The sequence below is a fragment of the Oncorhynchus keta genome, chromosome 34 (genome assembly GCF_023373465.1).
Source record: "Oncorhynchus keta strain PuntledgeMale-10-30-2019 chromosome 34, Oket_V2, whole genome shotgun sequence".
In the NCBI taxonomy this organism is placed as follows: domain Eukaryota; kingdom Metazoa; phylum Chordata; class Actinopteri; order Salmoniformes; family Salmonidae; genus Oncorhynchus; species Oncorhynchus keta.
In genome coordinates this window covers 67,241,146-67,254,928 of record NC_068454.1, presented here as the reverse complement: position 1 = coordinate 67,254,928, position 13,783 = coordinate 67,241,146, and the positions used below count along the sequence as shown (strand labels likewise).

The following is a 13,783-nucleotide window of genomic DNA, read 5'->3' as shown; positions in this document are numbered from 1 at the left end:
AACTAGCTATGGTAGTACTACAGCCTGAATACAACTAGCTATGGTAGTACTACAGCCTGAATACAACTAGCTATGGTAGTACTACAGCCTGAATACAACTAGCTATGGTAGTACTACAGCCTGGATATAACTAACTATGGTAGTACTACAGCCTGGATATAACTAACTATGGTAGTACTACAGCCTGGATATAACTACCTATGGTAGTACTACAGCCTGGATATAACTAACTTTGGTAGTACTACAGCCTGGATATAACTAACTATGATCGTACTACAGCCTGAATATAACTAACTATGGTAGTACTACAGCCTGAATATAACTAACCATGGTAGTACTACAGCCTGAATATAACTAACTATGGTCGTATGCCTGGATATAACTAACTATGGGACAGCCTGGATATAACTAACTATGGGACAGCTTGGATATAACTAACTATGGGACAGCTTGGATATAACTAAGTATGGTACAGCCTGGATATAACTAAGTATGGGACAGCCTGGATATAACTAACTATGGTACAGCCTGGATATAACTAAGTATGGTACAGCCTGGATATAACCATGGTACAGCCTGGATATAACTATGGTACAGCCTGGATATAACTAACCATGGTACAGCCTGGATATAACTAACTATGGTACAGCCTGGATATAACTAACCATGGTACAGCCTGGATATAACTAACCATGGTACAGCCTGGATATAACTAACTATGGTACAGCCTGGATATAACTAACTATGGTACAGCCTGGATATAACTAACTATGGTACAGCCTGGATATAACTAACTATGGTACAGCCTGGATATAACTAACTATGGTACAGCCTGGATATAACTATGGTACAGCCTGGATATAACTAACTATGGTACAGCCTGGATATAGCTAACTATGGTACAGCCTGGATATAGCTAACTATGGTACAGCCTGGATATAGCTAACTATGGTACAGCCTGGATATAACTAACTATGGTACAGCCTGGATATAGCTAACTATGGTACAGCCTGGATATAACTAACTACGGTACAGCCTGGATATAACTAACTATGGTACAGCCTGGATATAACTAGCTATGTTACATCCTGGATATAACTAGCTATGGTACATCCTGGACATAACTAGCTATGGTACATCCTGGACATAACGAGCTATGGTACATCCTGGACATAACTAGCTAATGGGTCAGCCTGGACATAACTAGCTAATGGGTCAGCCTGGACATAACTAGCTAATGGGTCAGCCTGGACATAACTAGCTATGGTACATCCTGGACATAACTAGCTAATGGGTCAGCCTGGACATAACTAGCTATGGTACATCCTGGACATAACTAGCTAATGGGTCAGCCTGGACATAACTAGTTAATGGGTCAGCCTGGACATAACTAGCTAATGGGTCAGCCTGGACATAACTAGCTATGGTACATCCTGGACATAACTAGCTAATGGGTCAGCCTGGACATAACTAGCTAATGGGTCAGCCTGGACATAACTAGCTATGGTACATCCTGGACATAACTAGCTAATGGGTCAGCCTGGACATAACTAGCTATGGTACATCCTGGACATAACTAGCTAATGGGTCAGCCTGGACATAACTAGCCAATGGGTCAGCCTGGACATAAGTAGCTAATGGGTCAGCCTGGACATAACTAGCTAATGGGTCAGCCTGGACATAACTAGCTAATGGGTCAGCCTGGACATAACTAGCTAATGGGTCAGCCTGGACATAACTAGCTATGGTACATCCTGGACATAACTAGCTAATGGGTCAGCCTGGACATAACTAGCTATGGTACATCCTGGACATAACTAGCTAATGGGTCAGCCTGGACATAACTAGCTAATGGGTCAGCCTGGACATAACTAGCTAATGGGTCAGCCTGGACATAACTAGCTAATGGGTCAGCCTGGACATAACTAGCTAATGGGTCAGCCTGGACATAACTAGCTAATGGGTCAGCCTGGACATAACTAGCCAATGGGTCAGCCTGGACATAACTAGCTAATGGGTCAGCCTGGACATAACTAGCTATGGTACATCCTGGACATAACGAGCTTTGGTACATCCTGGATATAACTAGCTATGGTACATCCTGGACATAACGAGCTATGGTACATCCTGGACATAGCGAGCTATGGTACATCCTGGACATAACTAGCCAATGGTACATCCTGGACATAACTAGCTATGGTACATCCTGGACATAACTAGCCAATGGGTCAGCCTGGACATAACTAGCTATGGTACATCCTGGACATAACTAGCTATGGTACATCCTGGACATAACTAGCCAATGGGTCAGCCTGGACATAACTAGCTATGGTACAGCCTGGATATAACTATGGTACAGCCTGGATATAACTAACTATGGTACAGCCTGGATATAACTAACTATGGTACAGCCTGGATATAACTAACTTTGGTACAGCCTGGATATAACTAACTATGGTACAGCCTGGATATAACTAACTATGGTACAGCCTGGATATAACTAACTTTGGCACAGCCTGGATATAACTAACTATGGTACAGCCTGGATATAACTAACTATGGTACAGCCTGGATATAACTAACTTTGGTACAGCCTGGATATAACTAGCTAATGGGTCAGCCTGGACATAACTAGCTAATGGGTCAGCCTGGATATAACTAGCTATGGTACATCCTGGACATAACTAGCCAATGGGTCAGCCTGGACATAACTAGCTATGGTACATCCTGGACATAACTAGCCAATGGGTCAGCCTGGACATAACTAGCTAATGGGTCAGCCTGGACATAACTAGCTATGGTACATCCTGGACATAACGAGCTTTGGTACATCCTGGATATAACTAGCTATGGTACATCCTGGACATAACTAGCTAATGGTACATCCTGGACATAGCGAGCTATGGTACATCCTGGACATAACTAGCTATGGTACATCATGGACATAACTAGCTATGGTACATCCTGGACATAACTAGCCAATGGGTCAGCCTGGACATAACTAGCTATGGTACATCCTGGACATAACTAGCTATGGTACATCCTGGACATAACTAGCCAATGGGTCAGCCTGGACATAACTAGCTATGGTACAGCCTGGATATAACTATGGTACAGCCTGGATATAACTAACTATGGTACAGCCTGGATATAACTAACTATGGTACAGCCTGGATATAACTAACTTTGGTACAGCCTGGATATAACTAACTATGGTACAGCCTGGATATAACTAACTATGGTACAGCCTGGATATAACTAACTTTGGCACAGCCTGGATATAACTAACTATGGTACAGCCTGGATATAACTAACTATGGTACAGCCTGGATATAACTAACTATGGTACAGCCTGGATATAACTAGCTAATGGGTCAGCCTGGACATAACTAGCTAATGGGTCAGCCTGGATATAACTAGCTATGGTACATCCTGGACATAACTAGCCAATGGGTCAGCCTGGACATAACTAGCTATGGTACATCCTGGACATAACTAGCCAATGGGTCAGCCTGGACATAACTAGCTATGGTACAGCCTGGATATAACTATGGTACAGCCTGGATATAACTAACTATGGTACAGCCTGGATATAACTAACTATGGTACAGCCTGGATATAACTAACTATGGCACAGCCTGGATATAACTAACTATGGTACAGCCTGGATATAACTAGCCAATGGGTCAGCCTGGACATAACTAGCTATGGTACATCCTGGACATAACTAGCCAATGGGTCAGCCTGGACATAACTAGCTATGGTACATCCTGGACATAACTAACTATGGTACAGCCTGGATATAACTATGGTACAGCCTGGATATAACTAACTATGGTACAGCCTGGATATAACTAGCTAATGGGTCAGCCTGGACATAACTAGCTATGGTACATCCTGGATATAACTAGCTATGGTACATCCTGGACATAACTAGCTAATGGGTCAGCCTGGACATAACTAGCTATGGTACATCCTGGACATAACTAGCTAATGGGTCAGCCTGGACATAACTAGCTATGGTACATCCTGGATATAACTAGCTATGGTACATCCTGGACATAACTAGCTAATGGGTCAGCCTGGACATAACTAGCTATGGTACATCCTGGACATAACTAGCCAATGGGTCAGCCTGGACATAACTAGCTAATGGGTCAGCCTGGACATAACTAGCTATGGTACATCCTGGATATAACTAGCTATAGGACAGCCTGGATATAACTAACTATGGTACAGCCCGGATACAACTATGGGACAGCCTGGATACAACTATGGGACAGCCTGGATATAACTAACTATGGGACAGCCTGGATATAACTATGGGACAGCCTGGATATAACTATGGGACAGCCTGGATATAACTATGGTACAGCCTGTATATAACTATGGGACAGCCTGGATATAACTAACTATGGGACAGCCTGAATATAACTATGATACAGCCTGGATATAACTATTGGACAGCCTGGATGTAACTGTGGTATAGCCTGGACACAATAGAATGTGAAGGAAGTGACTCTTTCATTCAGTAGGTCCAACATATTCAAGTCCTTTATTTTCTATGGTGGAGTAGGTCAGGGCGTGACTGGAGGGTCTTCTAGTTTATTATTTTTATGTGTAGTCTAGTTTTTTTATTTCTGTGTCGGTCTGGTATGGTTCCCAATCAGAGGCAGCTGTCTATTGTTGTCTCTGATTGGGGATCATATTTAGGTCGCCTTATCCCACCTGTTGTTTGTGGGATCTTGTTTTTGTATTGTTGCTTTTGAGCCCTACAAGGCTGTACGTTCGTTTGTTTGTTTCTCTTTATTGTTTTTTTTGCTGGTTCACATTTAAATAAAACATGATTAACCTAAATCATGCTGCGCCTTGGTCTACCCATTTCGACGAGCGTTACAGAAGATCCCATCACAAACGGACCAAGCAGCGTGGCCAGGAGGAGCAGACATCATGTACATGGGAGGATATTTTGGACGGTAAAGGATCCTGGACGTGGGAAGAAATCATGTTCGGAAAGGATCGCCTTCCATGAGAGCAGACGGAAGCAGCAAGGGAGCATCAACGCCGACTCTGGGGTTCGCAACTACGACGCAAGCACGAGAGGCAGCCCCAAAACATGTTTTTTGGGGTGGCACACGGGGTGGTTGGCGGAGCCAGGGTCCAGACCAGAGCCAATTCCCCGCACTCGCTTTGAGGAGCGTTTGACCATTCAGACACCATGTTATCCTGTGATACGCACTGTGTCGCCAGTGCGCCTTCACAGCCCAGTGCGTCCTGTGCCAGCGCCCCACACTTGCCGGGCTAAAGTGAGCATCCAGCCAGGATGGGTCGTGCCAGCTCTACGCTCTAGACCTCCAGTGCACCTCCACAGTCCAGTACGTCCTGCGCCTCCTCCCCACACTCGCCCTGAGGTGCGTGTCAACAGCCCGGTGCCACCTGTACCGGTCCCACGCATCAGGACTCCAGTGCGCATCCACAGTCCAGTACGTCCTGTGCCTCCTACCCGCATTCGCCCTGAGGTGTGTGTCATCAGCCCGGTGCCACCTGTACCAGTCCCATGCATCAGGCCTCCAGTGCACCTCAACAGTCCAGTTCCCAGTTCCCAGTCCAGAGCTTCCGGCGACAGTTCCCAGTCCAGAGCTTCCGGCGACAGTTCCCAGTCCAGAGCTTCCGGCGACAGTTCCCCGTCCAGAGTTTCTGGCGACAGTTCCCAGTCCAGAGCTTCCGGCGACTGTTCCCAGTCTAGAGCTTCTGGCGACAGTTCCCATTCCAGAACCTCCAACGACAGTCCACAGTCCAGAACCTCCTGAGACGGTCCACAGTCCGAAACCTCCAACAACGGTCCACAGTCCGGAACCTCCTGAGACGGTCCACAGTCCGGAACCTCCACAGTCCGGAACCTCCTACGACGGTCCACAGTCCGGAACCTCCTAAGACGGTCCACAGTCCGGAACCTCCTGAGACGGTCCACAGTCCGGAACCTCCAACGACGGTCCACAGTCCGGAACCTCCAACGACGGTCCACAGTCCGGAACCTCCAACGACGGTCCACAGTCCGGAACCTCCAGCTCCATGGCCAGAGCCTTCTCCTGTGCCGATTCCCAGTCTAAGCATGGCATCCAGTCCAGCTCCTAGGTCAGAGTATTCTTCTACATTGGTGCCCAGTCCAGGCACAGTGTCCAGCCCGGGTCCATGGCTGGGGTCCATTCACGGAATGAGCGGGTTCTTCGTCCCGCACCTGAGCCGCCTCCGATGCTGGAGGATCCGCGGGATGAGAGGGTTTTTTGTCCCGCACCAGAGCCGCCACTGCATTAGAACCCCCCCCCCCAACCCTCCCTTTTGGTTTCAGGTTTTGCGGCCCCCTTTGGGGGGGGGGGTACTGTTACGTCCTGACCATAGAAAGCCTTTATTTTCTATGGTGGAGTAGGTCAGGGTGTGACTGGAGGGTGTTCTAGTTTTAGTATTTCTATGTTGGCCTGGTATGGTTCCCTATTTCTCTTCATTGTTTTGTTGCTGGTTCACATTTAAATAAAATATGATGAACCCAAATCCCGCTGCGCCTTGGTCTACAAACATACAGCACCTGAGACCATGCCCACAATTCACCAGCCGTGCGTGACATCACTGCTGCGTCATCTGCATCGTTCAAATTAAGATAATTTAAAAAGGAAGATTTGCACCATTTGGTCTCTTTTTACACTGAGTCCGTTTGGGCATATGTTTAATGTTTTGGGAAATTAAATAGTGGGGTTATGAATAATCCCAGTGAGCAATTCAACATGCTTATGTAAGCACTGATGTTTGATAGTAATATCCAGATGTGACAGTCATTTTTTTATGTTGAGATTGAAACATTTTTTCATTGTCTTCAAAACAATACAAAATACCTGAATGTTTAGATTTAAATAGTTATTTTAAGTCAAATATATGGTGTTGTTTAGGCCAAAGGGAATGGTTGCATAAGTGTCATTCCTAGAGTAAGAAAAAAACGAACATTTGTAATCTATATGAGGCCGCAGATGTGGAACTACACTCCCCAATCTCAACAGACAGAGATACAATATGTCCCTCCCTGTTGTGCACGTGTTTACCCCCTCCCCCCAAACACACACACACACACACACACACATACATACACACCGTACATATCTCTACTAAGCAGTAAACTAGGCTAGCGTATGTGTGCATGCAAGGCAAGGAGCTAGCAACAGTCATAACAGGCTTACATAACCCAGCAGTAACAGGACTGCTCTCTTTCCTATGGAATCTGGGCCAGGTCCCTCAAGGCAAATCACAAAGTGTTGATGTGAGCTGAAGAAGGGATAGGAAGGGGGATGAACCCCAGTGCCATTTTCCTGTCAATTAATTTCATGATAATGTGAGATGAGGCTCTTGTAAGTGTTGCTCAGCTCAGCTCAGCTCAGCTCAGACAGACCTTGTGAATATTACTAATGCATGTAGCTCTGGAATAAGGAAGATATCTAGTCTCTACCTCCCCTCTTAGCCTTGATGACGATATCATGTCCAATTCTATTTCAGATCAATTTTAGTGTCCCAGGCTTGTGAGGTTGTCAAGACTCAGCACCCAGAACTAAAATCAGCTACTGGATTATGTATTTTAACATTTTAATGTTAGGACTGTGATAAGAGACTAGCGGTTGTATAATAATCCTATAGTATACAATTACATATTGCTGTACAGTATAGTAGCATTGTTTGTTGTACAGTATGTGTGCTACCACTGTGTTCTAGTCCTATAGTGGGATTGAGGCTTTGTAGCTCTTCGTGTTACATTTTTGTAACTATGAATTCATCTGTGAAACTGCGTAATTATTTGGCCTAAATACGGCTTAAAAACACCAGAGTCCGGGGGGAAGACTCAGTTATGGACAACGAAGATACAGTAGGTCTGCATCCCAAATAGCAAAAATCCTTCTTTAATCTGTCTCCTCCCCTTCATCTACTCCTCCCCTTCATCTGTATCACAATTCCAGTGGGTCAGAAGTTTACATACACTAAATTGATTGTGCCTTTAAACAGCTTGTAAAATTCCAGAAAATTATGTCATGGCTTTAGAAGCTTCTGATAGGCTAATTGACATAATTTCAGTCAATTGGAGGTGTACCTGTGGATGTATTTCAAGGCCTACCTTCAAACCCAGTAACTCTTTGATTGACATCATGGGAAAATCAAAAGAAATCAGCCAAGACCTCAGAAAACAAATGGTAGACAAGTCCGGTTCATCCTTGGGTGCAATTTCCAAATGCCTGATGTTCATCTGTACAAACAATAGTACGCAAGTATAAACACCATGGGACCACGCAGCCGTCATACCGCTCAGTAAGGAGATGCGTTCTGTCTCCTAGAGATTAATGTACTTTGGTGTGAAAAGTGCAAATCAAATCCCAGAACAAAAGCAAAGGACCTTGTGAAGATGCTGGAGGAAACAGGTACAAAAGTATCTATATCCACAGTAAAACAAGTCCTATATCGACATAACCTGAAAGGCTGCTCAGCAAGGAAGAAGGGGGAGGCTTGTAAGCCAAAGAACACCATCCCAACTGTGAAAATGGTTTGACCCAAGTTAAACAATTTAAAGGCAATGCTACCAAATACTAATTGAGTGTATGTGACTTCTGACCCAATGGGAATGTGATGAAAGAAATAAAAGCTGAAATAAATCATTCTCTCTACTATTATTCTGATATTTCTAATTCTTAAAATAAATTGGTGATCCTAACTGACCTAAAAAAGGGAATTATTACTAGGATTAAATGTCAGGAATTGTGAAAAACTGCGTTTAAATTTATTTGGCGTATGTAAACGTACAACTTCAACTGTATATACATATTTTAACCGGTAATGTCCTCATTCAACACAGTATCTGACCAAGTAGGTTTGCATCTGCGTGTTTGTGTGTGTGTGTAGGAAGATCTCTGCAGCTACGCACCACCAGGCTGTGGATTACAACATCTTTGAGGGCATGGAATGCCACGGTGTTCCCATGGTGACCATCTCCAGAGGGAAGGTGGTCTATGAGAGAGGTCAGCTGAAGACCCAGCCAGGACAGGGCCGCTTTGTCCCCAGACAGCCCTACGCAGAGTTCATCTACAAACGAGTCAACCAGAGGGAACAGGTCTGTCTCGATATGTCTTGTGACATATCGCTTTATTATAAGGTTTGATAATGTTCCATGACTACATCTATAATGTGCTATTCATGTATTTATAAGGCCCAATAACACAAGTGTTGTCGTTATACCTGTGTTATTAACTGTGGTTTTTAAAAAGCTGTTTGTTTGTTTTCCAGGTGGGACAGCCTAGTCCTGTAATCAGGAAGCCTTATGATGGTGAAATCATCGCCATATAAAGGAATGGATCTCATCATGAAAGAGACTGTTTAGCTCAGGATCTACATGCTGGACCAAGATAAAATGTATGTTTGTTTGAATGCAGATGCCAGTCAATGTTTTGATGCTGATGATATTATGTTGCCAAACTATTTTGTACAATTTATACAATTGCATAACATGTATTATGTTATTACTATGTGAAATAAACACTTGCATAGTTGTATTTGATGATGATGGTGATGATTTAAACACTTAACTTCCAACAATATGTCTTTGTTACTGTCACTGTGTGTTTGTATCTGGCACGTTGGACATTGGATGAGAGTCTACCCTTACTTCCGTGTTAAACTATGAAGCGCACAGTGTTTCACATTGAAAGCTCATTTCCACATGAGCTGATATCCATAGCATTTACCATGAACATGAGCTTCACAAACTCTGGGGGAAATTGTCGGTAGTTCAGCGAGCAGTGCTGCAACGTGCATGGCCTTTGTAGAAAAGGCCCAGTGTTGTTGTCACACAGCATCACATTACACATTGGGATTGTCTCCTACTGGGCATGCTGACATGCTGGCATGGTACTGAGCCGCTGGGGCTCTGCAGACATAATGTGAGTTTATCAGAGGGAACGCTACGGGTCAGTGGCAGCAGTGTGTGAGTCACAGTCGGCTCACTCATCTCTGTGCCTTCTCCTTCACTCTGCCTTCTCTTTCACTGTGCCTTCTCTCAGTAACAGACCTGGGTTAAAATAGTATACATTTTCTTTCAAACACTTACACTGCACTTTACTGAGTTGACCTGCACTTTACTGAGTTGACCTGCCTGGCACAATTGAGCAATGACATTAATACCACATACAATTGTGGTATTAGGCAACATTTTTCACATTATCCTTGATCTTCATATACAGTGGGGTCTGACATTATTGAAGCCCTTGATAAAGATGAGCAAAAATAATTCAATAATTCAAATACTGTGCTCCCCAATTTTTTTTAAATTAGATTATTTTATACTAATACACTTGTTGAAGAGAAAAGGTAGGGGTAAATATCCTTAGTCTGCGTGTCACGTTCTGACCTTAGTTATTTTATTATGTCTTTGTTTTAGTATGGTCAGGGCGTGAGTTGGGTGGGTTGTCTATGTTCTTTTTTATATTGATTTGGGATTGCTGTGTTTGGCCTGATATGGTTCTTGTTACGGTTTTCTTGCGGTGAAGGAGTGGCGGACCAAAATGCAGCGTGGTATTCTTGATACATGTTTAATGAAGATGAAAAAAACTAACAATACAAAAACAATAAACGTAATGAGAAAACCTAACAGCCTAGCTTTTTTTTTATAAAAAATAATTTATTATCTTCAATACCATTCATTCTTTACAACTCATAATTTACATACATACTCAAATAATGGTATTTTAATTAAACTAATTAAACTAAACATAAACCCCAAACAAAACCTCAGGGGAGCATCTTCCCTCCCCGTCACCCTACAAAATACCATTCCCTATCTCCCCGTCCCTAATCTATCCTCTTACAAATCTAAATGACACCCAGCCCTAAACCCCCCTTCCACCTCTCCCGATCAGCATGCTGCCCCCACTTCCTCTCCTCCCTCTTCATCCTCCCCCTCAAATCTCCTTCCACCCTCCTCACTATCCCTTCCACCCCCCAATCTCTCCATGTCTTCACCATGTTATGCCTTGCTTCCCACAGCCCCCGACTCATGAGAAGCCAGAGCAGAAACCTGTCCCTATCCGTCCCTCTCGCTCTCCCTACACCCCTCTCTAACCTGGCCCACGTCAATACAAAATCCCCCTTTACCAAACCTAACAACACCCGTGCCCTAGCCCATACTCCTCCGGCAAAGGCACAGTCCCAAAAGACATGGCGCACAGTCTCCTCCCTGCCACAAGAGGATCTTGGACAGGTGGGCGATTGCACCAAACTATACCGGTACAAGATGGAACGTACCGGCAAACACTTATGAAGGCTCAACCAATTCAGGTCCTTGAGCCTGTTGTCCAGACCCCGCGCCTGCACTCCCTCCCAGACCACTTCCGAGATGCCCACTGCAGGCGCCGGACTCCCTGCCTTTCTGACCTCCTCGTACAGGTGCCTGTGATCTAAACCTACTCGGGCAACTTCAACCTCAGGGTGTGCACGCAGCCACTTGGCCGCATGACCAAAGTGCCACGGCAGCTGTTCCGACCGAGGACCCGTGTTAGACCACACCATTATGCTTCTCGCCTGATACGAGAAGAACACCCGCAGGAGGTAACCGGACGGGTGTACAACTGGCTGAGCAAGCTCCGTTAACAAGAAAGAAACAAAAATTGTGTCCAGCTTGAGGGGGAAATGTGGTACCCCCCTACCTCCCTCCCCGATGGGACAGATCATGCGTGCCCTGGCGACCCACACGCACCTGCCACTCCACATAAACTGAAACACAAGCCTCACTAGAGGCCTCCTCAGACAAGCCGGCAATGGGTAGATGTATGCCAAATACAAAAGAGACGGCAACACATCCACCTTTAGGACCAGGACTTTGCCCATAAAAGACAAATACCTAGCTTTCCACATTGCTAGCTTCCTCTGTACCACTGCGATACGCATGTTCCAGTTTAGCGTCGCTGAGCCGGAGGTCTCAAAATGGACCCCGAGAATCCTCAGGGCCCCCTCACAGAGAGATAACCCCCCAGGCACATCCGTTCTACCGCGCCATCTTCCGAAAAACTTGACGGAAGACTTTGCATGGTTCAGAACTGCTCCCGACGCTCGGGTGAAATCCCCAAAGATGGCAAGGGACCTTGTCAGGCACGAGTCCTTGCACAACAGCAAAGAAGTGTCGTCGGCGTACTGCATCATCGTAACAGGGATCAGCAAGTCTTCCACCCCTGTGTCTGCCCTAATGGCAGCCCCCAGAGGCTCCATGTACAGAACGAAGAGGAGAGCCGAGAGTGGGCACCCCTGCCTGACCCCAGACGAGAGGTCAAAAACGTCACCCAAGTGACTATTTACACTAACTCGGCACCCCGGTCCGACATATAATGTACGAATCCATCCTATAAACTTCTCCCCAAATCCTAATCGACCTAACACTCTGAATAAAAAGGATCTATTCACGCGATCGAAGGCTTTTGCCTGATCTAGCGCTGCTACCATTAAAGGCAGTCCTCTATCTTCAACCCAAGCGATGGAGTCCCTGATTAACTGTAGGTTCCATCTAATAGAGCGGCCCTCTACCCCGCACGTCTGATCCTCATGGACGACGTAGGGAAGGGCTGTGCGCAAGCGGTCTGCTAAAATCTTTGCGAGTAGCTTGTAATCTACACACAGCATGGTCAACGGCCGCCAGTTGCCAAGGTCTGTTACTTCCCCCTTCTTATATAAAAGTGACAGCACACCAACAGCCATTGATCCCCCCGGGACCCCCGTCTCAAGGATGGCCTTCAAGACTTCGAGGACCACTGGTCCAAGTATACCCCAAAACTTGAGATAAAACTCAGCCGGCAGCCCATCCATCCCAGGCACCTTCCCTTTTCCCATCCTCCTAAGAGCGCTCTCAACCTCTTCTAGTGAGATCTGGGCCTCCATCACTTCTCTAATGTCCTCCGGCAACCGCCTGGACAAGTGTTCTAAAAACACATTTCCCTGCTCTACATCTATTTCCCTTTCCTTAAATAAACCTTGGAAATGATCAGTTGTCACCCTGACCATGTCCTCTGGTTCTCTAACTATACTACCATTTTCTTCCCTAACACCATGCATTACCTTCCTACTCTGTCTTGCCCTAACCAACTTAAAGAACATAGCAGAACAAGTCTCATTATGTCCCCTATGCGCACGCTCCAGGAAAGCTCGAGCCTTCCGCTCCTGCAACTCCCTGAGCTGCGCCTTTAGGGTTGCGGATCTCTCCCAGTCAAACGACCCGCCGAGGTTGCCTGCCTCGTATTCGAGTTCAATTAACCTTTGGATACGATCCACCTCTCTCCTCTCCTCCCTTTTTTTCCTCTTGCAATACCCTATTATAAAAGCCCTAATCCTCACCTTAACTAATTCCCACCACTCTAACACCCCCTCGCACATGGACCGGAGGCCCTCAAGCCTCCAAAAGAAACCATAAAACCCGTCAACAAAAGCCTGCTCCTCCAGCACATTCCGATCTAGCTTCCAGTACCCCCTACCAAAGAGGCAGACTGGCGACCCCACCTGCAGGAGCACCCCGTCGTGATCCGAAAAGAAAACAGGCAACAGCCGCCCAGACAACTTACCCAAAGACCTGGGTACAAAAACTCCCCACCTCCTCCTGTACCCAGTAATGAGTCTTGTTAGGTGTGTCCCCACCCAACAGAAGTTGAGGGCCTGGGGAAACCAGCAGCAACCCAGAGGTTTCTCCCACCCCCATCACTCTCTTGGCCATCCCCTCCCCCTC

General features: G+C 45.8%; 1 protein-coding gene across 1 annotated transcript in view; it reads left to right on the top strand.

The window, feature by feature from the left end:
* Positions 1-9,580, top strand: part of LOC118374708 (dihydropyrimidinase-like) — a 40,322-nt gene extending 30,742 nt beyond the window's left edge. Inside the window, exons 8-9 of the mRNA XM_052494521.1 lie at positions 8,929-9,136; positions 9,310-9,580. Coding sequence (XP_052350481.1) covers positions 8,929-9,136; positions 9,310-9,369 — 268 coding nt within the window. The 3' untranslated portion in view covers positions 9,370-9,580. The remainder of the gene's footprint in view (positions 1-8,928; positions 9,137-9,309) is intronic.
* Positions 9,581-13,783: the final 4,203 nt, after the last annotated feature.